This window comes from Alternaria novae-zelandiae (genome assembly GCF_023758075.1).
Source record: "Alternaria novae-zelandiae strain BMP 2774 chromosome Unknown scaffold_5, whole genome shotgun sequence".
Classification (NCBI taxonomy): Eukaryota; Fungi; Ascomycota; class Dothideomycetes; order Pleosporales; family Pleosporaceae; genus Alternaria; species Alternaria novae-zelandiae.
In genome coordinates, this window is record NW_026056965.1 from 33,719 (window position 1) to 58,550 (window position 24,832).

The 24,832-nt window shown below is 52.7% G+C and overlaps 8 protein-coding genes across 8 annotated transcripts; 5 read left to right on the plus strand and 3 right to left on the minus strand.

Annotated features, from left to right (window-relative positions):
- Positions 1-68: 68 nt before the first annotated feature.
- On the plus strand, positions 69-1,838 carry J4E88_003058 (uncharacterized protein; the record flags this gene model as incomplete). The annotated part of the gene is made up of 2 exons (XM_049396713.1): positions 69-234; positions 445-1,838. 2 exons carry the CDS (start codon positions 69-71, stop codon positions 1,836-1,838), a joined length of 1,560 nt encoding a protein of 519 aa, XP_049257055.1.
- A 3,520-nt stretch (positions 1,839-5,358) lies between these two features.
- Positions 5,359-6,978, plus strand: J4E88_003059 (uncharacterized protein; the record flags this gene model as incomplete). The annotated part of the gene is made up of 4 exons (XM_049396714.1): positions 5,359-5,626; positions 5,690-5,979; positions 6,057-6,630; positions 6,701-6,978. The coding sequence occupies 4 exons, from the start codon at positions 5,359-5,361 to the stop codon at positions 6,976-6,978; spliced, it is 1,410 nt and encodes a 469-aa protein (XP_049257056.1).
- Positions 6,979-7,128: 150 nt separating this feature from the next.
- Positions 7,129-9,355, minus strand: J4E88_003060 (uncharacterized protein; the record flags this gene model as incomplete). Its single annotated transcript, XM_049396715.1, has 6 exons — positions 7,129-8,101; positions 8,170-8,340; positions 8,386-9,041; positions 9,092-9,177; positions 9,245-9,300; positions 9,348-9,355. 6 exons carry the CDS (start codon positions 9,353-9,355, stop codon positions 7,129-7,131), a joined length of 1,950 nt encoding a protein of 649 aa, XP_049257057.1.
- A 788-nt stretch (positions 9,356-10,143) lies between these two features.
- On the minus strand, positions 10,144-10,872 carry J4E88_003061 (uncharacterized protein; the record flags this gene model as incomplete). The annotated part of the gene is made up of 1 exon (XM_049396716.1): positions 10,144-10,872. One exon carries the CDS (start codon positions 10,870-10,872, stop codon positions 10,144-10,146), a length of 729 nt encoding a protein of 242 aa, XP_049257058.1.
- Positions 10,873-11,410: 538 nt separating this feature from the next.
- On the plus strand, positions 11,411-13,206 carry J4E88_003062 (uncharacterized protein; the record flags this gene model as incomplete). The annotated part of the gene is made up of 6 exons (XM_049396717.1): positions 11,411-11,572; positions 11,628-11,709; positions 11,758-12,118; positions 12,173-12,479; positions 12,547-12,763; positions 12,815-13,206. 6 exons carry the CDS (start codon positions 11,411-11,413, stop codon positions 13,204-13,206), a joined length of 1,521 nt encoding a protein of 506 aa, XP_049257059.1.
- A 594-nt stretch (positions 13,207-13,800) lies between these two features.
- Positions 13,801-15,040, minus strand: J4E88_003063 (uncharacterized protein; the record flags this gene model as incomplete). The annotated part of the gene is made up of 2 exons (XM_049396718.1): positions 13,801-14,754; positions 14,816-15,040. 2 exons carry the CDS (start codon positions 15,038-15,040, stop codon positions 13,801-13,803), a joined length of 1,179 nt encoding a protein of 392 aa, XP_049257060.1.
- Positions 15,041-15,499: 459 nt separating this feature from the next.
- J4E88_003064 (uncharacterized protein) lies at positions 15,500-16,951 on the plus strand (the record flags this gene model as incomplete). The annotated part of the gene is made up of 1 exon (XM_049396719.1): positions 15,500-16,951. One exon carries the CDS (start codon positions 15,500-15,502, stop codon positions 16,949-16,951), a length of 1,452 nt encoding a protein of 483 aa, XP_049257061.1.
- Positions 16,952-22,471: 5,520 nt separating this feature from the next.
- Positions 22,472-22,864, plus strand: J4E88_003065 (uncharacterized protein; the record flags this gene model as incomplete). The annotated part of the gene is made up of 1 exon (XM_049396720.1): positions 22,472-22,864. One exon carries the CDS (start codon positions 22,472-22,474, stop codon positions 22,862-22,864), a length of 393 nt encoding a protein of 130 aa, XP_049257062.1.
- Positions 22,865-24,832: the final 1,968 nt, after the last annotated feature.

The window sequence follows — 24,832 nt, forward strand, 5'->3', positions numbered from 1 at the left end:
AATCAATTTCATACTTTACACACATGTATGTGTCGCTTTCACAATTGTAACGCGTACCTCAACATACAATGCGCCTCCTCCACATTGCCGACGATGAAACCCTCAGCCTCGTGGAATTCATCGAAGATGACATTCCACCGTACGCCATCCTTTCACATACCTGGGGCCCAGATAGCGAGGAAGTTAGCTATCGTGACATGATAGATGGGACTGGAGAAAAGAAAGAAGGACATCGTAAGATTCGTTACTGTGCGGACCAGGCCTTGAAAAACAATCTAAGATACTTTTGGGTCGATACATGCTGCAGGTTAGTTTTTCCTACCTTTGGTAAGATCTGAACTGACAGGATCGTTGATAGTGAGTGTTTTGTTACTATTGCTACAAAGTAGCTTGCCGCAAACATTGGCCTTGCGCATTCGCTAACATCAACATCATTACTTGCAGTCGACAAATCCAGCAGCGCCGAGTTAACAGAGTCGATCAATTCCATGTTCCAGTACTACAGACAAGCCATCGTCTGCTACGCCTATCTCGAAGACTTCCCCGAAGGCACAGTACTCAAAGCAGGACTGTCCCAATGCCGATGGTTCACCAGAGGCTGGACGCTCCAAGAACTGCTCGCCCCAGGCATCGTCGAGTTCTACGCCCAAGGATGGAAGTTCGTCGGAACAAAACACGAGCAAGCGGCCGCCATATCCAGGTTCACAAACATACCCGAGGCGGTGTTGACGCATGCGCGGAGAGACATTATAACCGAGCAATCCGTGTCTGCTCGCATGTCATGGGCTTCGCAACGGAGGACAAAACGGAAAGAAGATATGGCGTACTGCCTTCTTGGTATTTTTGACGTCAACATGCCGTTGATCTACGGCGAGGGTACAAAGGCGTTCCGACGTCTGCAAGAAGAGATCATCAAGCGCGACAACGACCTCAGCATCTTCGCCTGGAACAGCATGTCGGAGAATCAGAACAACGACCTGGTCGAGATATTCGCCAGCTCACCGGCTGCTTTTGAGGATGTATTTGCCGCAAGCGTCCACAAACACCAACTGGCCGAGTTCTCTGTCACAAACCGCGGCCTCCTACTTGGCGGCGACTTCGAAATATACGGCTGGTACGGTGAGCGCGGTTACACCGACATTCCGAAAAACTATGTCCTCTTGGTCGGGGAATCAAAGAAAGACGACAGCAGTATAGGAATCTTCCTCCGGAAATGCGGTCCAGGGCTGTTTTGCCGCATTGGCGGGTTGCCTTTGGCCAGGCTGCCGAATAAAATCATCACATACTCCGCGCAGGAGCTCATGAATTCAGTCTACCTTTCAACGGATGCCTTCCTCAAACACTCGATTACCCGCCTGGTGTCCTTCCGTCACGATGGCCTGCATATTCCCGTCCAGGAACATCTCCGAATGCGATCGGTGGCCCCGCTGCATGCATGGGATCATCTCGACAGGACTTTTCTTGTTCCAAAGGCCTGGGACCAAAATGTAAGCCAGCTGGTACTGGCTGCTCAGTTCAGCGTAACGATTGCGGGGTACACAGCCGAGATAGTGGTTATCTGTCCAGCTCATAAAGACAAAGCTCCGATAGTATTCCTCGCGAAGGATTATCTTCGCGAGACGAGGTTCTTGTTCGCAGACAAAGCTGGTAAGGAGGGTATTTTCTGGGAAGACTTGGTGAAACTATTACCCAAGCTCCCGTATCTGAACAGCGGGCATGTTTATGTCAAACCCAAGCATGCCTTCAAGATTAGCGTCAGTTTGCAGACGACCACAATCGATACCGATTGTGGGCCGATCAGTGTCAGAAGCCTGACTTCTTCAGTTACATCTGTATAGAATAGACTCGGTCTCAATCAATGTCGGCATAGTTAGAGCTCGCCACCAATGATGACACTACGCAGACTTGACTCCGACTGACCACCGCATGCATCTGAACAGCAACCCTTGGGAGCAAATGAGGCCTAGATACCTGCAAGCCTGGTAGATGCAAGGACATCCTGCATCGTCATGTTCGACCCCATGCCAACGACCACGATGAGCGCAATATCACTCAAGCAACGAGCCTACAAGCAACCCACATCCTGAAAGGAGTACGCCACATCCGCGCATTTTACGACCCACAGTATGCGTCCGTTCTAACACCTTATACAAGAAAAAAACTGAACAGGTCTATAGGCTACATTAAGCCGAAACCTTGCAAAGTAGGTAACCTAACGTTAACGTAGGCTCTAGGCTGTTCACTTTTTTCTTAGGTTAGCGTGCTAAGGTTGATCTACTTTTTCTAGAAACGCAACTTTGTCACTTTGGCACCCCACCACTACAACCGCAATTGACTGTCAACGGCCGTTTGTACTCCTGAGACATGTCGCCCAGATATGCGCATGTTCGCGGTAGTCGGCTAGGAACTTGTATGCCTCCCCTTCCCGCCCATCGGAAGAAAGGGTTGTACAGTAATACTCGTGGCTTGATTGGTGCACGCGTTTAGAAGAGTGGAGGTAGCCCCACACCCCGCAACTCCAAGACCGGCGCTTCTCGTCACTCCCAGCAACGCTTTCTATTGCGCGCAGCTGCCTTCCAACTATGTTCCTGAAGACATTGGTTAGCATTCTTAGAGCTCACAAGCATCGTTGTAACGTTCGGTCTCGTGTCTAGCATCCATGTGCTAATGGCGATTGGGATGCAAAGGCCCGGAGCAACTTGAGAAGAGCGCGATGGCCGGGCACGGCTACTACCCCATGCTCATCCATGTTTGATAAGCACTTACTCTGTCGCCCGTACAACACCATGTCTAATCAGTCGCGCTACAGACCGGGCCGGTGCAATGCTTATCTGGAGCAAACAAGGGGCACCGTTTCCTAATCAGCTTGCCGGCCGATAGTCTCTAGCATGCAAGAGTTCTACATAAAAAAGAAGCGTATCATGAACGGGATTCAGTAAAGGTTTTGTGATGGATTACTCGCAGACTAAAGACACCAAAGACGCCAAAGTGAAGGACACGGAGCATGACGGTGGTGAGGACATCGCGATCGGATCGCAGGAAGAAGTTACCGATTACGACTTTCTGCGATCTTGGAAATGGTCGACTTTCTACCGGAGCGTGCTATTCCAGATGGTGATGTTCGGAGCGTGAGTAATCCTCCCAGAGACTACCATCCGGATGCTGAACATGATTAAGGCTCTCCTTGGTCGGCCCAGCCATGGGTGATGCTATATCCAATCTAGGAGGAGGCGGTTTGTCAACGCCATGGCTAGCGAATCTTGCAACCTCGTTGAGTTACGCCATGAGCTTCATCAGTACTATCCTCGGAGGCCCCATCATCAATAGGATCGGGATCAAATGGGCGTGCTTCATTGCGGCTCTCACGATGCCCCTCCAAGGATCTGCGTACTATGTAAATGCTAGATTCGGCGTCGACTGGTACCTCATAGCCGCCAATGTACGATCTACACTCATCATACAAGGGAAACATACTGATGGGGCCAGGTTATCAACGGTCTAGCGGGTGGGCTTCTTTACGTCGGCGAAACGACAGCCATGCTATGCTACCCAAGGCCAGAAGAGAGGGGTTTATACCTTGGTAAGCACGTGTGTGCGACGTGGAGTATGATCATTCCACTAATCTCTGACAGGCATCTGGTCGGCTATGCGAAGCTCCGGAAGCTTGATCGGTGGTGCGATAAACTTTTCCACGAACTCAGACAGAGCCTCTGCTGGAGGCATTGCATGGGCGACATATCTGGTCTTTGTTGGATTCGGTACGTGACGGATACTAGGCATCTGCTCTGAATGCACAGTTACTAACCAATAGCAGAATGCACTGGAGTTCTTTGGGCGCTGTCACTGTCCCCCACACCCCGAGTGCGTCGTCGCGATGGCAGCAAGGTTCCCATGTCGGGGAGGGTTACTTGGACGCAAGAATTTGTTGCTCTGTGGAGTACTCTACAAAGCAACAAGGTCTGGTTGATCTTCCTGCCCGCGTTCTATTCTTTCTTTTACGGAGGGACGATGGGTACCTATCTCTCGCTACACTTCTCGGTCCGCGCTCGCGCTCTTTCATCTTTTCTTCTCCGTAAGTATGGATCTTGGGACCGCTGACTACATGCTGACTAGTACAGCCGCCATTACTATTCCGTCGGTCGTCATATTCGGCAAACTTCTAGACAGCCAGCGGTGGCCCCAGCGGCCCAAGGCATGGGTTGCATTCTCGCTGTGGATCCTGCCACAAACCGGTTGTTTCATCTGGGTCGCTTTCGAGTACCACTACCTCGGCAATAAAACGGCGCTGGATTATGGATCGTGAGTTATCCTACCGAGGCAGGCCCCAGTGCGACCTAGACTGACTTCAACGACAGAGAAACTGGCAGATGGGCAAGGGCATACGTACCATACCTCATCATCTTCACGAGCGGCTACTGGACGCAGTTGACACTATACTGGATTCTCGGCACATTCTCCAACGACATGGGTGATTCTTCACGGGTGGCAGGCTTGTTTCGCGCGTTTGAGACGGCGGGCCAGGCAGTTTCCTATGGTCTGAGCTCTGCGAGTGGCATCGCTCCTGTGGTCCCGATCTATGTGAACTGTGGCTTGCTGGTTCTTACTGTGCCTAGTATGGTCCTGTTGATCACTAGGATGCCCAGGAGACCGTTGAGTAACGTCACCACTGAATGAAGTGTCGTGCGTGATGGCTCTAAACAGAAGGATTGCGGACGCGTGTGACGCGAGCTGGATTTTAGGAAAGCGCCTTCAGGGCCTCGTCATAGATAGCAATCATCGAGTCGTTCAAAACATCTATCATGATACAGGTTGTGCCTTCACTGTAAAGTTGTATTCTGCTAATTGAACTGTTTTCCTATATGTGTTCACATCACTCCTTCTCTAGCAAACGAGCAGCCATTGCTGGTGGATACTGTCCAATAGAATTGCTCGATCATCCCGCATCTGATGCAGCGTTATTGGTGAAAGAAAATACCGAAGTGCTTTTCCAACACCACAAATGCTATCACACGGATAATAGCTTCTAGACCGGGTTGTGCTGCTGTGAACGGGTGTTTGCTTGCTGGGCGGTAAGGTCGACTGGGTCCTTATCAGTGACCGGACCGGCGACCGGCCCGGTCACAGTCGCCTAATGATCACCGCCTTGCGCAGCCACTTGAAGCCAAGGACCAACGTTCTGGGCTTACGCATCCTATCTGTCTGACTAAAGTACGCAAGTTCCCGGGTTGGGTACAGTAGAAGCGAACCTGCCTTGTGAATGACTAAGCGTGAGTACCTACATAGCCCACCTTACACTTGGGAGAACGCCGTAGAACTATCACCAATACAAGCATTTGCTTCACACACTATATTTCCAACATGTCTATTCCTGGTCCCAGCGTCAAGCCTTTCCCGGTGGCGGATGCTGTCCCCTCCTATTGGAGAAAACAAGTCGGGCCCATCGACAACCATCGCAGCACTGAACATCTTCCCACGCAGGTCGATGTTGTCATCGTTGGCGCGGGGTACGCTGGGGCATCGATCGTGCATCACATAGTCGAAGAGTGTGTGCGTCGCGACCGCCCAATACCATCAATACTTATCCTTGAGGCACGTGAGGCCTGCTCTGGCGCTACCGGACGTAACGGTACATACCATATGCCCTTGATATTCCATTTCAATGTCGCACGTACTAAATCTGAAAATCTAGGCGGTCATTTAAAACCAGACCCTTTGTCAAGAGCGGCCAGTGTACTGGAGACGCATGGGAAAGCGGTCGCCGAGCACGTGGCTACATTCGAGGCCCGCCAGATCGATGCAATCAAAGAACTTGTTCAGCGTGAAAATTGTGACTGCGACTTCGAAGAGACAAGGGTCACCGATGTCTGCTTTTATGAAGCCGGTCGCGATAAAATCCAAGCTGACATTGCGAAAATCGCTAAAGCGGGTATCTCCACTGCGAAAGGGATAGATTTTACTTCAGGCAGCGAAGCGGAAGAGGTATGTAGCGTTTGGAGATAAACATCTGATCTGATTCGTTGAAATGTTTCTTTGGAGAGATCTGACTAAGCCCATAGGTTTCCGGCGTATGGGGTGCAAAGTCTTGTCATACATATAGCGCCGCTCGTCTGTGGCCCTACCGACTTGTGGCGCACTTGCTAGAGAAAGCGGTATCTATGGGTGTCAACTTGCAGACACATACCTCAGTAACATCTGTCTCGGCAGCCGATGGAGGCACAAAAGATTATGATTGGGTCGTGAATACACCGCGCGGCTCCGTCAAGACCAGCACTGTCGTTTATGCTACGAACGGATACACGTCTGCTCTCGTACCGGAGATGAAGGACAAAGTCGTCCCAGTGAGAGGCATAGTAGCGCGCTTGGCGGGCGAGAATGCACCAAGAATGACTGATAGCTATATGATGCGGTTTTCCGACTACGAGTACGACTACATGATTCCTCGACCGGACGGTAGTATCATTGTCGGGGGCGGAAGACGCGACTATTACAAAGACTTGGACGAATGGTTCGATGTATCCGACGACAGCAGACTGATGAATGGCGCGCGGCATTACTTTGACGGTTACATGCAACGGCATTTCCGCGGGTGGGAGAACAGCGGTGCACACACAGAAGAGCTTTGGACCGGTAGTAAGTGTCATGTCTGCACCAGCGCCCACGATTGAATGTTTCGGAACTGACTCATCTTCTTCCATATTAGTTATGGGCTATTCCAACGACGGGTTCCCTTATGTTGGGCCAGTTTGCGGGAAACCCGGCCAGTATATGTGCGCAGGATTCAGCGGGCACGGTATGCCGCAGATATTTTTCTGTGCAAAAGCCATCGCTTCCATGGTCATCACGGGTGACGCAGAGAATGTGGATCTCCCTGTGCCGTACCGCATCACCAGGAGTAGGTGGTACCAGCAGAAAGAACATGTGTCTCTCAAGATGTGGCAACAGATAGCGGAAAGCCAGCCTGCTCAAGCACGGTTGTGACCATGAGATAAGACGAGTTGGGACCTGAATTGTCCACTCTTGCAATGCGATGAATCATCCACTGACTTTTACGCGCACTCTGTTGGCGAAAAGAGTTGAATTGATGCGCTTCATCGCTCATACATTGGCGATTCTAGCCTGTGCAGAACGTCACTTCGGTAACCATGAAAGGCTCTCAAAGAACTCCCTCTCTGCGTTACCATGGTCACCAAAGTCTGAGGTGAAGAACGCCTCGCTTCCATCCGAGTTAAGTAGATCGAAATCGAACGGATAGCCATCAAGGGGTACATAGCTTGGCATGGTATCCACTGTTGCATCGGTCCTGTTAGGTGTTATCCTTGGGCCCTGCGCCGTTGCTGCCTGTACATTTGCATGTCCGGATGCTGGAGGCCCAAAACGAGGGACTGTGGACTTTTCTGCTTTCTTATACCAGTTAAGAAGACCGTTGTAGCCCTCTTCAGCTGCATCATTTGCTTCCGTGACCGCAGGTTGACTGGGTAATGGATTGAAAACGTGAAGTCGATGCAGCGCCGCTTCCAGTGTCTCTAGGAGCGACACTTCTGAACGCGCGGAATCGCCCGCCGAAGCCATCTCTCTGATCGCCTGAAGACCTACTTGTAGGGTGTTTGCGAACTCGTTCGTCTGGTAACATATGCTATAGGCGATCAAGACCAGCAGGGACGCGCGGCAGGAACTGTATTCGGCATATGACGACTTTGCAAGGCCCATGTCGCCTGTCTGCATGATTTGACATGTGCTGATAACTTCCTTCGCGGCCGCAACGCAGTCCTGGACCAAGAAGTCCCACTGTGAGTGGGACTCGGATGCTTTCCTCTGGCGTACTTCTGGGGATGCGGCATTGGCGTCCTTGGAATGTGCATTGGTCCGCGCGTGACGGTGCGCGAGGATAAAGGGTCGTCCGATAAACATGTGCAAGAGGCAGCACTCCAGTCGAGAATGGATCAATGCGCGAGCTTTTGGTAGTTCTGCTTCGTGGTTCGCGGGTGGCGATAATACACCCCCGCGAGGAGGCGACCAGGGCCCTCGCAGATCCGCCTTCATGCGCTTGATACGGTCCAAAATCACCCCGACTTCAGCGTTCGCACATGTGCGGAGACACGATCTAGCAATACATAGTTAGTTAACTGGGTTCTGTTTCTGTGTATTAACAAAGTCTTGGTCTAGTCTTACATTTCGTGGTGGAAGGCTTCAGCTTGCCTTGTGAGCTCGATCGACTCCAGGAGACCTTGAGCATCGAAATGGTCGTCATCCATGAGGTTTGCTTCAGATCTCTGGGGTAGATCTGCATCGATGTCGGATCGTACTATGGATATTGGGCGGCCGTGGTATATACCAATTTTTCTAGTAGGTCAAATCTGTGAGCAGGAGGACGAGGTGGTATCGGACAGTCGAGAACCAACAAACCTTTCCATGCAGTACGCTGTCCACCAAATGCGACGCCTGATTTCTTTGGTCCTCGTATCAAGGACGTTGCGCGAGACCTTTCGGTGCATTCCGTTTTGTATGGCTACCTTGATAGCCAAGTTTAAATAGATGTAACTCAGCCCAGATGCATCAATGGGTAAGGAATATAGGCCGAGAAGCAAAAGTGCCTGCACACTGAGCAGCGAGCCAGCGTGGATGACTTCCGAAAGCAGCTTTGCGACTTGACGGTAAAAGCCGGATCCAATCTCAAGCTCCCAACTACTCTGAACTTCGGCGTCCGTTGCAACACGCGTGCTGCAAGTGTTGTGGCGATCGGGCGATTCTAAATGGACGTATTGGGTTCCGACTGCCAGCACCATCAGTACTACACATATTGCAGTAACATCTTTGGAGCGTAATGAGACGGGGTTGGTATATATGTTGTCTAGGATGTCGTCGAACCAGCGTCGGTCTAGATAGTAGTAGACGCTGGTGGCATGATTGAAGAAAACATTGGTCAAGAATGTGGCAACCGGACGGGGTGGCACAACAGCAAGGACGTCCGAGATGGAAGTCGAGGCTGGATCTGCCTCGCCGACGCGAATGAAATCCGGTACCCGCGTTACGTTTTCCGAGTTCTGACAGAGATGGTGAGCAAACAGAAATAGACTAGGCTAGCAGTACGTACCTGCACATTGGCTTTGGCCATAAGATCGTCTATATTGCGTTTGATGTGCATAGAAAAGTTCCAATGAGAGAACTCGCCTGAGTAATCTGCACAGCGACAAAAGCTCTCGTCAGTGTGCCTGAGCCATTACGAGGGGGTTTACGAAACACATACGGACTGTTGTGCCATCTACGCGGTCAATGGTACAATCCTCGTCTCCGATATCAGGGCTGTCAGAAACTTGGGCGTTCACCGACAGCTCGATAGACTCGGGTACGATCGCATTCTGGTCGCGTGGTGGAGTGGGCGAAGACAGGGAATCGCACGTGCGTTGTAGAGACACGATATCCAGGGCGAGATTGGGGAAATGGTGTTTGATTATGAATTCCATGCATCGCATGCGGTCCATCAGCTCATTGGGCGAGGCGGGAAGGGCCGGTCCTCGCTTGTCCACTGCAGCAGGTGCAACATTGTATCTACACGGTCGACGCAGATGGCGGCAGCGTCTACACGGCGTCCCATCTTCACATTTCTCTTTGAGACGGCGACACTCATCACACCTATGCGATGTTTGTCAGCCAAGACTCTACCTCGCGTTCTTCGGCGAGACAGTGGTGGGTCTTACGCGCGAACTGCTCGTTGTCGCTCTTCTGCCGCTAGATGACGCTTCTTGGTGGGTCTTGGAGGCTCGACGTCCATAGCTCGAATTGAACAAACGGGACTAGGTATGAGCTGAAGGGATTGAGTAGCCAGAAGGGTTTTGAGCATATGTCGTGAGTTTACAGCTGTCAACGACGCCCCCTCACTGAAGCGCAAGCGATAAGACAGCCGAATGACGCGCAATGCAGCGACGTTGAAGCCGTCCAGCCTCCTGCAGGAACGCTCCGCACAAAGCTTGTCCGTTATCGGTTAGTAGTGAGCCCGGCTTATCACAGACGGCGATACCCGCATCCTCACAAAAGATAATGGCGAACCTCGGGCAAAATGCTGGGAGCGGGGAAAGAGCATATGGAAATGAACATTCTTCACTAATGTCATTACGGGCTGGAATAGACGCAGTAGTAGTACTAATGTCATTGAGACTTCTCTACAATCTGCTGCGCCATTTCCATGAGACCTCCAGCCACCACCTCCAATTTCACATCACTAAAAACGTCGAGACAAGCTTCCTTCTCGTACACCGAGCTCCATGCTCCACGAAAACCGACTTTTGTGGCCGCTGCGACATCCCACATGTGCGCGGCAGCGAACCATTTCACATCGTTTCCTCCAAATCGGTTCCATACAGACTCATAGGCGCGGAGAGCGGGTTTAGCCACGCCTAAGTTGTCGCAACTGACAAAATTCTCCAGCGGCATGTCTACACCGGCGCGCTCGAAGTAGCCTCTGACTCGTTGGACATCCCCGGTGGTGAAACACCAGACGGTAAAGCCGTTGTCGCGCAGCAACTGGAACGTCTCCCGACAGCCAGGTCGCAGCTGTAAAGCGGAATAGCCTTCGATGCACTGTTCCCGCTCCTCTTCAGTGGCTACAGCCCGAGGATCGGAGACGCCACAAAGGCAAAGGGTACGGTAGAATAGTCCTCGGAGAATATCCTTGTAAGGCTTGTAGCTTTCGGAGATGGACAAGAATGTGAATTCCAGCTCAGCAGCTGTCTGCCAGGTGTACCCGAAGTGTTGCGCGGTTATGTGGTGCTCGCGAAGTTTTGCACCCAAGACTGAGTCTATGCGTTCGTAGTAGGCGTCGAACGATACGCAGGTGCCGACGACGTCGAACACGACGTGCTTGAGAGGCTGTGTCATTTTGACTGTCGGTGTGATGTGTGATGACCAAAATCGAGGAGCTCGACAGCGATTGATGCTAGATATGTCGGCTTGGCATAAGGAGTAAAAGACACGTGGAGAACAGGCCCCTACATGATGCCCATTATTCTCATGTCTTGCTACACTGAGTACCGGTATCAGTGGCTAGTAGAAGGCCGGCCCGGTCGAGGTGACTGCCGCAGCGCTCAGACCAGGTAGTTATCGATCGCGACCGGATCGCGACCGGTTCGCTTACCCGGTTCTCCAGGGCTGCCACTGACACACAGGTACCTAGGTACGATAACGATGAGCAATAGTTTCAACAGATTCCGGACCGGTGCCATTGTCTCTCGAGCTCGAACTTTCTAGATCGAAGTTGTAAGCTCGATGGCCGGGCTAATTACGGTACCCGGTCGATTTGCGAAATAGCGGTGATGGAGCACAGGTATGAAAGCGTGTACTATGTGGCTTGCCTTGCGAAACATGCTCTCTGTCCATCCAGCTGTAGAAAGTAGTCTGTCATTCTCAATTCCTCAACATGGTTTTACCAACTGCCAACCCCACCAAGTCCTATTGGATCGAGGCTGCGAAATCGCCGTTGCGCAACTTCCGCTCCAGTGAGGCGTTGCCAGAGGAGACCGATGTGGCAATAATCGGCGGTGGTTATGCCGGCGCGTCGACCGCGTACTGGATCAACAAAGTTCGTGACCGCACCACAATGAGTTGTCCGCTCATTAAGTCTGACGAGTGATTAGTACACAGAAAATGCTTCGAGGCAGCCTCATGTGACTCTCCTAGAAGCTCGTGACATTTGCGGAGGTGCCACCGGACGCAATGGTAACGGCACCTGCATCTTGCCCCTTGGACGGACCTAACAACGAACAGGAGGACAATTGAGGCCGCATGCTTATTCCCGCTATGCGAAATGGTCGAAACGATTTGGCCCCCAGGGTGCCATGGAGCTTATCGAACATGAGATGGCTCATTTGCCGGCATTTAAGAATCTAACTGAGGAAGAAAATATCGCGGAAGAGGTCTGTCTCAAGTTTGGAGAAACGTTCGATGCTGCCATGACCGATGAGGCCTGGACGAGGCTCAAGGGCGCACTTGACGCCATGCGGAGAGATCATGGCGACGATCACGAGATTGTCAAAGTATGCAGAGTGATCGAAGACGCACGCGACGCGGAGGAGTTTACGCAGATGAAGGGTGCTCTGGCTGCAGTAGTGCATCCTGCAGGGCAAATGTCGGTTCTCCTCGATTGTACTCCTCCCACGCAAACCTACTAATATCGTATCAGATGGCCATACAAATTGGTGCACGCGCTTCTGCGCATCGTTCTACAGAAAGGCAATCTCAATCTGCAAGCTCATACTCCAGTCACGGATGTCTCAGCGCGAGACGCCGACGGCTGGATCACAGTTAAGACTGAGCGCGGAACCATTCGTGCCAAAACAGTCGTCCACACGACAAACAGATGGGCTTCTCATCTTCTTCCTGAGTTCAACAATCTTATATTGCCCGACAGAGGGGCTATTGCCGCGATTAAAGCGCCCCCGGGATTCATAAAGCATACTGGTGCCCAGCATTGGGACTCAATGGTCAACGTAAGGCTTACATATGCTCCCTTCACCATTGATGGCCCGCTGACGACGACAGAATTATCATCTCCAGCTCCCTCCACCCTACAACACCATCATCATTGGAGGAGCAAGGCAACTTCTTGTCCACAAGCCAGGAGATTGCTTTCCCAACGATAAAGAGGATCAGCAGATTGCCGGAGCAGCTGCATTCTACGAATCTTGGGGTGCCTCAGACGTCGCAGGCTCGCCGGAGGCAGTTCCCGCAGGACTCAGCAAGGAAGTCAACGAAGGCGGCTGCTGGACTGGAAGTAAGATATGTCATACCAGTGAACTTGAAGTACATTCGGCTGACTAAATAGTGCAAACCGAATCTGCAGACGCGTTCCCGTTTGTTGGTACGGTGCCACAGCGGCCGGGACATTTTATTGCGGCCGGATTCGCGGGACACGGTATGCCTCGTGTGTTGGGTTCAGCTGCTCACATCACGCCTCTTGTTCTGGAGTCGCTTGGTGTTGAATACAGCCAGCCCCTCATTGCAGCTTCATTCCCTCCACTGCCTCAACCGTTCCGCACCACCGCTGAACGGATTGAGAGACTCCAGGATACGAGCCTCAGTGCGCTCGCTGAGGAGTACAAGCAGAGATGTGGGGAGAGTGCGCAGAAGCCATTTTGCAATACTCCGAGGGTCATGACTGTTCTTGGGATTCCTCCTTCATGGGATGATGGCCAGCAGGTCATGGCTCAGCTATAATGTGAATGTTTGTAGTTCAGAATCATGATCCGCGTATTGTACGACCTACTATATGTGCTAGTATATACTATCCTCCACGCTCGCTTATTGTATACAGTGACTTGCTGATGTTTTAGTGCAGGGTTGCTGTAATCCATGCAGGATAGGCATAATCATGCACTGCCTGATTCCAACCACGGTTATATTGTCCAAACTTTGTCAAACTTGCACATACGACCATAGGATCTTGTCACCAGCGCTTCCCGTCTGCTCAGCGGTACTTAAGCAAGATACCGGCCTATTAGTAGCTTCGTGGGTGACCAGAAGCGAATCCAGGCTGTTGTATGTATTTTGACTTTTTTGCCCTTCTTTTTTGCTGACTTAGATAGACGACGCTGACAAAACCCTGCATCTCTGTCATCGACACGCCTGCGCTATTACTGTACTGAACATGGTGAATGCTAACAACTTCGATAAGACATTGCTATGACAGTCCTGTGTCACATGTCCTTATCCTCCCCCCACCAAGCGCACGAGGTATTCGCTAAGAGGTTGTTTCTCTGCTCTTGGAACGATCTCTTCTGTCATCTTATGTGCCCATGAAGAACCCAACTCTTATATACCCAGATAGTACTTCCCCCGCTCGTATGCATAGAAGCTGACGGCAGCCATGGGAACAACCTTGACATAGCCAATCGTCAATCCCACAAAGAATCCCTTATAACCCCGCTCCATGTATATCCTCCTCGTAACCTCCGGTATACTAAGCCTGTGTCCATCGCCTACCACACCACCAACCTGCATGCGTCGCCGTATGACTTCCAGAGGATACGACACTGTTTGTGAGAAGAAGCCCGCGATACCGCCGCTTGTCAACTCAGCCCAGTACCGCAGCTGCGCGGGTTTGTGACTCGTGGTACTTGATTCCTCGCGCGAAGTGTTCGGTAACGTGGTATACGGTGCGAGGACGGGTATGCGCAAGAGATCGGACATGGAGTCGTGGGCGAGGAAGGAAGCGCCTGCATAGGGTATCATGCCGAGGAGCGTGGGTGTGAAGCCGCGGAAGAAGTTGGAGAGGCCAGAGCGCGGGGTGACCTTTTCGACGACGTGTGTCGCGGTTGCGGTGATGGGGTTCTTCGGTTGCGATACACGTGGTGCTTGCTCGGCGTAGATCTTGCGCACGATGGTTGCGAGACTGCTGCGGCCTTGTTCGCTGGTTTCGAAGGCAAGGCGCACCCGAATGACTTCTAGTGGATATGTGAGGAAGACGCTCATCATGCCTGCTAGACTCCCCGAGAGGAAGCGTCGCGTGGGTGTTTCCTGCGCCTGGTTTTTTATTATGCGGCCGCGTATTTGCTCGTACGCGAGGAATTTGATGCCCGCGTAGGGGAAAATGCGGAGGAGGGTTGCCGAGTGGCCCTTGAAGAGCCCGCGTACGCCGGTGCTGACGTAAATGTCGCGTATGGCAGTCGGGAAGCCGCTCCAGGAGCCGGCGTACTTTGCGAATTGGGGGTTGCGGGTTTGGAACAGGATCTTGACGCGGTCGAGAGGGCCTACTACTGTTTTCGCCTATACGCTGTTAGTATCAGATCCGAGCAGTCTCTCTGCATAGGGAGAATTCTTTACATACAGCACATCCTGCGAATCCTCCTGCCAGTCCACTCTTGATCAGGTATTCCATGCTGTTCCTATCCATCTTCTGCTTCTTCGGCTCCATATTTGCGCCTCCCTCCTTCTTTGCCGACATGACGGCGTCATGGTCGGGTATTGTAGTGCCTGCGCTGTTTGTTTGCGCCGCAGTCGTGGTCATGATATTCGATTTGCTTCCGTCATAGCGGAGGAGATCCGTGGACATTCCAGAACAGACGTGCGTGGGGTTACCGCGACATGAATATCGTGTGTCTGTGTGTTTGCGCTTCCTTCCGTGTCGTCGTTTCGCGTGGCTATGACAGGACGCGTGTGCTGGAGGCGGGGCGTGGTCGCGTGTGTGTGGATTAGAAAGCAACGCCGTTGTGTGGTTTGGTGTTTGAGATGCCGCGATGACGTTTACCGAGGCTGATCTGCTGCTTTCGGCCGGTACTTCGCCCACACCATTCATCCGACGCTACCCTTCGGAAATGGTTTCCATGCAACACCACGACAACATCACGAGATCTCACATCAAATATTCCACGCGAAATGTGTTTATGATAGCACGCGATGATTACTTGGCGTGTTGTCGTTGAGATTGCAAACGGGAAGCAGCGATGACGTAAGACTATAGAATTGGTAGGAACTCTCCATTACTCTTCTCTCTCTTCGATCATCTCTCATCATGGCTTCGTCAAATCCAATTATCTACCAGAATGCGGAGGTGGACGTCATATTGATCGACATACCGACGTCAATCGCAGCAGCACAAGGCGACCGCGAGGGAGTGCTACTCTCTACTACGCCTTTGGAAGCGCCCATCGAACCGAAGGAGGACTACCGACCCAAAGCGAAGAAACCTAGAGCGAGCGAGAATCAAGCACAAAGCGCGGTGAACACGCAGCATGTCGGACACCGTAGTTCGCCCCATGCGACAGTGGCAGAAGCCTCCCAACACGACTTCCAGTCTCTGCATCTTGACGACCTGCGGTACAAAATTCTGGCTGAACATGCACTCGGCCAAATACGCGCACAGGTTGCAGGGCCGTGGTGCACACAGCGCAAGTTGATGGCCCAGGAACCACTCCGCGGGAAAGATGAAGACATGGACGTTGATCAAATTTCCGAAAAAGAACTCGAATCTCGGATGAAGGAGTGGGCTTCATGGAGCGAGAGAAAGGAAGACGATACCGCATTCAATCTGCAGCAGATGATGGCTTCTCTCGGCGCGACTTCCGAGGTCGCAGAACCGGTCACTGTGGCACCAAAGTGGATGATGTCGTACTGCCCTGCACGTGAGACTGCAAGTAGTACACAGGTCGCTGAAACGGTCTCGCCAGACGCACAAACCGAACCATGGACAGGCGCCTTCCACAACCCCAACCACCACTCCCTGTCGCTATCCATCGCCGAGAACACGTCGCAACCTGCTCAGCTGGGTCGTGAGTATTGTTTCACAATACCACCTCGATCCACATTCTTCCTTAGCGATTCCACAGCGTCGGATGCTTTCCGTACTTCATTCCGTGAGCTTACAGACGAGTTTACCCTTCCACGACACTTCGACCTCGTACTGCTGGACCCACCATGGCCCAATCGTTCAGCCAAGCGGAAGGGCGCGTATGAACAAGTTGGCGGCATGCCGTACCTCAAGAAGATGCTGTTGAGCATGGATATCGATAGCTATCTGGAACACAATGCGCTGGTCGGCGTCTGGATCACGAATAAGGCAGCGCTGAGAGAGCATGTGCTCGGGCCCGGCGGACTCTTTGAAACATGGAACGTGGGCTTGATCGAGGAGTGGATATGGATCAAGACAACGACCAAAGGCGAGCCCATGTTCGACATTGATAGCGCAATGCGCAAGCCCTATGAGATTCTACTGCTAGGTCGCGCAGCCCCAAACTCGTGGACGACAATGACACACGCGCCAACAGTCAAGAGGAGAGTCATCGCTGCTGTGCCAGATATCCACTCACGCAAACCGTGTCTGAAGCAGTTACTCGAACCCTTTCTGCCGGATCCGACTGATTACAGCGCGCTTGAGGTCTTCTCTCGGTACCTTGTCAGTGGATGGACGTCTTGGGGTAACGAGGTACTGAAGTATAACTGGGATGGTTACTGGGCCCCGGCCTGAAGCACCGTGGCCTCTAGGAAGTTGGGTTTTACGCTGCTTGCACATGGCATCTGTGGTGGCAAACAGTCATTGAGGGGCATGCGTGGGAACCTTTAGCTAGCTGTCCCGGACGACTGTGATCCGTGTGAGTGTACGTTGTGCTGGAGCTCTGACCTTGTGGTTTCTGAGAAGGACATATCATCCATGCATTCAATCAAGAGACGAGTAGTAATTGTAGTGTAGTGTAATAAGAACGGAAACACAGATCATCCGGGGAGTTACTCATCCGTGAATGTAGATCTGCATCACAGCGATATCCGGTTATCCGCCATTCATATCTACAGCCAGTTGAACACACATCTCAACACACACTCAAACACAGCCATATCCACAGATCAACAGGTATACTCGAAGCAGTAATTGCCGAGAGCCTTTCCTTCCTTTTGCGTCTCCACCATGACGCCATATCCCCACCAGCTTCTTCATACAGAAAACCGCATCTCAAGAAACCGGCTAAGAAGAGATCAGGGTCCTGACAAAACCCACTATATCTCCACCGCATACTGGAGAAATAGATGGAGCAAGAGGCAAAAGTGTGTGGACCGTGGAGTCGCATACCCACAGCTCCACCCCACCACCACAACCCCAAATGCAACCCCACGTCCCCGAGATAATGACCCCGACTTGCTCGGAAAGCGGAGTATTCTCGCTCTCGTCAACTGAAACAACGAGAAGCGATTCAATTGCCGAAGACACAGCAATAACCGCGGCACGCACAAACAGTCTCGAACGTGAGCCGAATTCACATGTTAAGCTCGGTGTGGCGTGGGGAAACTGCAAGCGCCCTCCCTCCGCCCTCGTGATGTGATGGACACACCTGGGCAGTGTGTGCCCCGCGTGGGGTCCATTGGGGCAAAAACTAAAACAAGTGACATATGCACGACATCCAGACTAACTGGCATCACGCCTTATCGAGTAGGCGAATGAGCGGAGGGGTGCTGCCGCGCTGTGAACTCTATGCCGTGAGGAAGGAGAGTTAGGTAGTGCTGGGTGAAGCGCCTTTGTCGCTGCCTTTCATAGTGCATAGCGGGAGAGGGCTGCGAGGCAGAGATGGACCGCTCGGCGGATTTCATGTCTACCTTGTCGAACAGGCTACAAACTTGCTTTACGCTGGAGGGCGTCGCTGATGAAGGACGTGGAAGAGCAAAGGGCCAGGGCGTCTTGTAGGGCTCACCCATCTCATAGCCCTGCTTCATCGCAAGTATGCTGTTCATCTGACAGATGCATACCGACTCCGACTACGGAAGTCGAAGGATCGGCATACTTGCATTCAGGTGTCGCACTGCATGAAGCACAAGATGGAGGTGAGCGGTGTTGGGACGCGGTATCCAGGCGGTGAGTCACCGCTTTGAGGGTTTCCTTTGTCTACAGGCTCGATACAGTGTTGTTGGGGTTTGGGTGCGGTGGGCTAGAAGGACGCTGCGTAAGCCTTATGGTGTGCAAGTTGCTGGGGTTGTAAGGCTGAGTGGTGGATTGCCTGGCATGCTGAGTGGTGACTGTGCGTTTGTGAGAAAGTCGTTTCGCAGATGTTTACCCCTCCATCGTGGGATCTGCATTTGTGTAACGAACGCCTAACGCATGTCGCAAATAGCATCAAACATGGCGAGATCCACGATTAATTAGATTTGCCTGTCGCAGTATGAGTGCGACGATATGACTATCGTGTTGCATCCAGTCACGCCTGCCAGATCGATATAGTCACGTGCCCTACTGCAGCGCCAACGCGAGAAGTCACTCCTACAGATCCCGCTGCAACGGGATGTTTCTGAGTGCGTATCAGTATTTCCGCCTTCCACGGGTCGACAATCCGACAAGTGATCTCGCACCAGTCTGGCATGTGCATCCCCGCGTCCACTCTCTATGCTGCAGGTAATTCTCCGCGCAACATCAGCCACCGGAATTTCTCCCCTCATCTCTAAACGGAAGAATTCCAACCGAAAGCGACTAAACACTGTGTATTCTACAAAACCACGGATGATCTCTGATAGAGGCCACCTTACCTGCCTGTCGAGTACCTAGTGACATGCAGCCTCAATGCAGGGCGATGGCTGATCGCAACGGCGGTCTAGGCTGCGAGATTCCCATGGTACATTTCATTCCTGCCAAACAGCTACTGCCGGCTGCGCTTCCCAAAGAGGAAAGTGCAAGGAGTCTGGTAGTGTTTGCAAGATGGCTCTAGATTGCTGGGCTTGCGCGTTCGATAGCGAAGTAATAGTGCAAGGCCTGAAATCAGTGTTTTCTTCGCTTGAACCGTTCGTACCGCTCAAACCGCGGCCGTATTGATTTCTTCACCATGGATCCACTCACCGCCACTGCACGGTATTGTTGCATGAGCTGAAGCGACAACACCTGCTCCACAGCCACAGCATCCGGCCGGTTTTCGCCAGCACCCATGAATCGTGGGTTTGCAGTCTCACGAAAACATGTCGGAGTTACTTCTTTTGTGACTCCACTTCGGAGCGCTGAGATTTTTACCCAGTTGAGTCGTCTTATCGTTCGGATCCACATCGGACCTTCCATGTGAGGGAATGACGGGCTTCTAGTCGAAGGCTGTAGCCGCACCATAAGCACGATGATGCTACCGGCCCACTCACGTGCAGTTTCACCGAGATGGAATTTGTTGACTTCGTACTGGCATGTGGATATCGCAGCAGAGACTTTTGGCGATGGATTCATGTTTGCAGGACTGCAGGAAATAATAACGCCGTGGCCGACGTAGTGCGGCTCTGCTGCCCGACGACGTCATTTCTGAAGTTTGGTGATGGCATAGCGACTTGATGGAGGCAAGTGATACGGGGTTGGTATGGGGTCGAGGATGGGGTCAGCGGCACAGTTGCTTTGTCGGCCTTGGTTGTGGGACAAACGTCGTCATGAACAGGTGCTGTTTCATGGGTCGGCAGACCCTGCGTCGTGCTCGAGATTTTGCAAACAGCCAGGTGGTGCCTTGCATGCGCACTTGCAAACAGGGGAACCCTCCTCGATGGTTAGTTGAAGTTTATTGACAACCTTCCGAGCTTGGTCGCCCGCCCGCATTCTGTGCAGCAATAGCTGGCGGGCTAGGAGTAGCGGGAACGTGGTCTGGACAGCTGGCCGACCTCATGACCGAGTCGCCAAAGCGACCAAACTGTCAGCACGGCGAGAAAGTGACCGTGGTGTGAGGGTGAAATGGAACCTCGGCAAAGACAATATGGGTGTTGCTCGACGCGAGGAGGCGTGCACGAGCCCTTTTGAACGGCGGCGCATGGAAGAATGGAAGAACCTTCCACACTAGGCGGACGGACTCTCACGATCCCCAGTTTCCTGAGCGAGCACAGACGCTTTTCTTCACCCGACCCCAGATTACCGGCAGAGTGTGCAGGCTGAACGGGTCGCGAAAACGTGGAGATGAAGCAGGGTGCTATATTGCTGTATCCAGCCGAACGCAGACGCAAACAATGTAACCGACAGGGCTGAACTTTGTGCTCCGTTTCCTTTATGGTGTTTGTGAATTTATAGGCACAAAGGGCTTATTTGGGGATACCGTTGCAGTAACGATGCGAACGGGAGGGTGTGCTCACTGCATGCGACGGACATTACAGATCTCTTCTCAGCCTCCCGCACACTGCAGGTCAGCCGTAAGCGTTGGAGTTTCCTCGCATTATCATGATCCAAATGCGTGCGTCCAGGTCGCACAAAGTTACTGGACTTTGTTCGGGGGCAAGACGGATCCGCAGCGGCTGAAAGTATGACTCCTGCGAGGCGTCTCACAGCGCGATAATGGCGGTTGTGAAAGAGTACATTGTATGCCGGGCCAGCATGTACCTCGCTACATTAATTGGTGGCAATGCTACTTTGCTCCGCGCGTCGCAGAGTAACTGCCGGCTATGGAACGCTACTGGTGGTGAGGTTGTGAAGGGGACCCGCAGGCTAGAAATTGTCTCGGAGGGCTCGAGTGGGGAGGACCCTGAGATCGGCGCGATGCATGTGATGGCGACTAATGCACCCCATGAGCTTGACCGGGTAAACCTCGATGCGAAGGGAAGGACATGTTCCGAGGGTTCATTCTTCCTTTCTTTACAATTTGGGAAGCTTTGTGGAGTGGTTTCGTTTCGAAACGGCGAGGATCTGCTTGTGTGTGGCCGGCGCAGGGACGGGGGCAAACCAGGTGGCCACTTGCGACACCTGAATCAGGGCGTCAAACAGCCAGATGACTGTTTGGGCAGCATGCGCAAAAAACAATCGATATAATTCATTTCACAAGACGCACGGAGAAGCGGACAGCAACCCGGGGCAGGCGTTTGGGTTTCCTTTTGCGGATGTCAGAAGCCGCCGGATGAAAGCGTGGGGAGGGCAGCTAGGGTCTCCCTATGCCATCCCCGAGATGATCCTCTGACACTAAGCTTACTGCATCTGGGCATGCGATGAATCTTATCCTCGCGGAGACGGGCGTGGCGCGAATTGAGTCGTGGGGTGTGTAACCGCTGTCACTGTCACATCCCTTGTTCAGGTCTTTTTCTGGATGGCGTGCGTCGATGATTAAACAAGCCAGGTTTCTAGAGCATTGTCTAGGTGACGAGGCAGGTTTGGAGTGTTTAGCAGGCAGCAGACTCTGCCTGCTGGACGAGTCATCGTTGCATCTTGCATGTGCGCACGTCGATAGGGCCAGCGATAGACAAGCGCAGACAAGCGATGGCCAGGCGATAGGGCGAAGGATGGGCTGCCATGTCACGGTCTTCATGCCCCGACAGCCGGGATGGACTCACAGGCGCAGCGGAGCATACGGGGCTGACGGCTGCGGTAGCCAGAAATGGCAGCCTTTGTGAAGGGGCGGTCTGAGCTGCGTGGAAGCTCCGCCAACCACAGTGCACCCCCTCCAAAGAGCGGTCGCTCACCGACACATAACAAAAGGCAAATCATAAAGCGCCAAATAAAAGCGTTTCATGCGGACCGGAGCGAGGCGTGGAGAGTTGATTGTTTACGGCGGAGGATATATGGAACCCTCCCCACGGCCAGGCCTTCATCTGATCTTCATTCGAGACACACACTCACACACGACCATTGCTTCTGCCTGACTCGAACGCCTGACCAGCGCAACCCCGTGGCTTTTATTTAATCGAGCCCCCCGAACGCCCACCCACCGTCGCATCGCTAGATCCAAGATCGCAAATCTCCCACATCGCTTTCCGAGACGCAGCCCGACGCTACCGGAGTAGCACCCGCAACCCTGTTTTTCCACCTGCCCCCAAACCCACATCGGCGTCATACATCATCAACCGCCCCTGCACCTCGGTCCAGTTGCCGCGACACTAGACTGACGAAAAAACCACGAAAACACACTGCAATCTTGTAGTGCCGAAAGTGCCCGCAAGTGTGTATATACAATAGCGACCCACCCCGTACGCTATACACATACCAATATTCACCCTCACCACCAACATCCTCACCACCATGCACTTCGAATCCTCTCCAGGCTCCTCACCATCCTCCTCGCCATCCAAGTCGATGCCTATTAGCATCTCGCCCAGGAACATGGCTTCACCAACATCGTCGCTGTACAGCAACTACTCTACCAGCTCTTCATCATCCCGCGGCTCAACATGTGCTTACCCATCATGGCCTACGGGCCCATCGCTGGACCACCGCAGCGCACCCTCATCCTACATCAGCGACGCAGACCTCTTTGGTGAGGACTTTGACGACGACTTTGCCTGCCCGTTCCTCGACAAGGCGCCCGCTCCACCGCGCCAGTACCCCATGGCGACAGCACTCCCCGTCTTGCCACCACTGTACGCGCCCAAGAAGCCCAAGAGCGAGCGCCGCCGCAGCAGTGGCAAGCAGCGTCGCACTTCCAAGCCCATGACTCCCATCTCCGAGTCACCAGAGCAGGTTGAATGAGCAAGCGTTGTCCGATAGCATTCGTGTTATTGTAAGTCTAAATCGCATGCATCGAATCGCGTCGCAGGACTAACGGCGTTATCAGAACTTATCTTGACAACATCGACGTCACCATTGTAGGCGCGCGCGTTGGCTCCCGTCAGCAGCGCGCTGGCATGGCTGAGTGAGTCACATGAGCTCGCAGTCAGTCAGTTGCCACAGTCAGCCTCACTCAGCATCCCTCACCGGGACCTGAGTTTGCCGCGTGTCGCGCCTCAGCCATCTGACATGGCATGTGTTCTTGCATCTTACTTCAAACACCGCGACATGTTACAGGAGCTGGTGGATGCAACCTTCCCCTCTCCCACATGTCAGCCCCAGTCACACTGTTGCTTGCCAACGGTGTGAACGTGGACGCCCCCACCGTCGCTGTCCACCACACACGACAGACGGCCCTGGGGTCGCGCACTCATCACTTGCATCGTCCAGCGTCGTTTGTGTGCGCAAACGTCTGGACCGCGTTCTTGCGCCGATCCTGGCGATCACGCAGAAAGAGGAGGAACTCCAAACACCTTTGGAGAGCGACAGAAGAATCGCATTGGAGGAGCGATATTGTGACGGATCTTCACATTTGCAGGTTCTGCGGCGTTTTTTGCCAGACCTGGCCTTTCTTTCTCTCGATACCCCCCGCTTCCGCAAATCGGAATGCGAAATATGTATGCGCGCTTGTGTGCGCAAAAGGAGCGAGGATTATTGTGGCTGATAAGCTCTCTCGCCTGTTTTTCCTTTATTGATACCCCCACCATTCAGCCATCGTTTAGATAGATACCCCATTTGAATTTTACTGCTCGTCTTACCTTGACAACAAGAAACATATCCTTACCCTGTTCACATAGATTGCGCTTTTCGTGATGCCCGCCCTGAAATAGGATAGCGATGTGATGGGGATGTGATGGGCTTCGTTAGCTGAATTTTGGTGTGTGATTGTTGAGATGTGTGGCGCTCCCAGAGCGGGCTTCGGTAGTTCTACCATGTTTCTTCTGCATGATGCAGCGAACCCGAATCCGTGGTGGAATATCGCTTTCCCTCTCCTATGTGTGCTCGAGTCGCGAACGAAAAAGCAAATTGCTGAACGACCAGTTGGGCGCTGTACACGCAACGTCACTTTGCAGAGTCTCGCATGCTAAGTATAATGTTGTCGCTGGGAGGCCCTACCGTCCCATTTCGGCAATCCCTTACTATGCGCTCCCTTGAATCACGCCTGAGAATCCTTCCCTTCCTCATCGTCAATATTTCCCATATATCGCGAAGATGTCCTAAATTAAGCTTTACTTCAAAATCTCGCGGGATCCATCGGTACTGGACGAACATTCTTCTCTTGCACGGATCCGCATATCGGTCATGCTGTATCACCATACAGTCTGGCTGGACCTGCAGTGCTGATAAGCTGCATGCTTGCCTCACCTAAATTAGTCCGCACGCAAGCTGTCCAGGGACGACACGCGATTTGTGCGAGACAATTCTGTAATTTTGCGTCCCCCGCTGTAGTCTTGCGAATGCCGTGGGGCAGAGTACACAGTACATTCAAAAAGAGGGGCGAAATGCGTGTGGCTGGTAGACGGTGTAGAGAAGTCCGGGATGAAGATCCTTAGTCGGGCGCTTCGCTTGCAGCAAGCCTTGAAGCGGAAAGGAGTGTGAATAATTCATCACGGAACTAAGGCAATGTGTGCCCAACTTCATGACACCCACCCCCGTTTCTGCGATACCGTTGGGTATAGCTCGAACGGTGTAAGACGCTGTTGAGAGCTAATGACACGGCCTGAAGCAGCTTTGCTAAATTGTTTCTTCATGCCGAGAGGAAACACGAGGGTTTTGTAGCCACTATGAACTGGCATGCATATATCACGACCGGGGAACGACGCTCGCATGCCAGATCGGCGGAGCTTTGACTTGCTTGAAGCTGACGGGGCGGGAGTAGATCGATTGTGC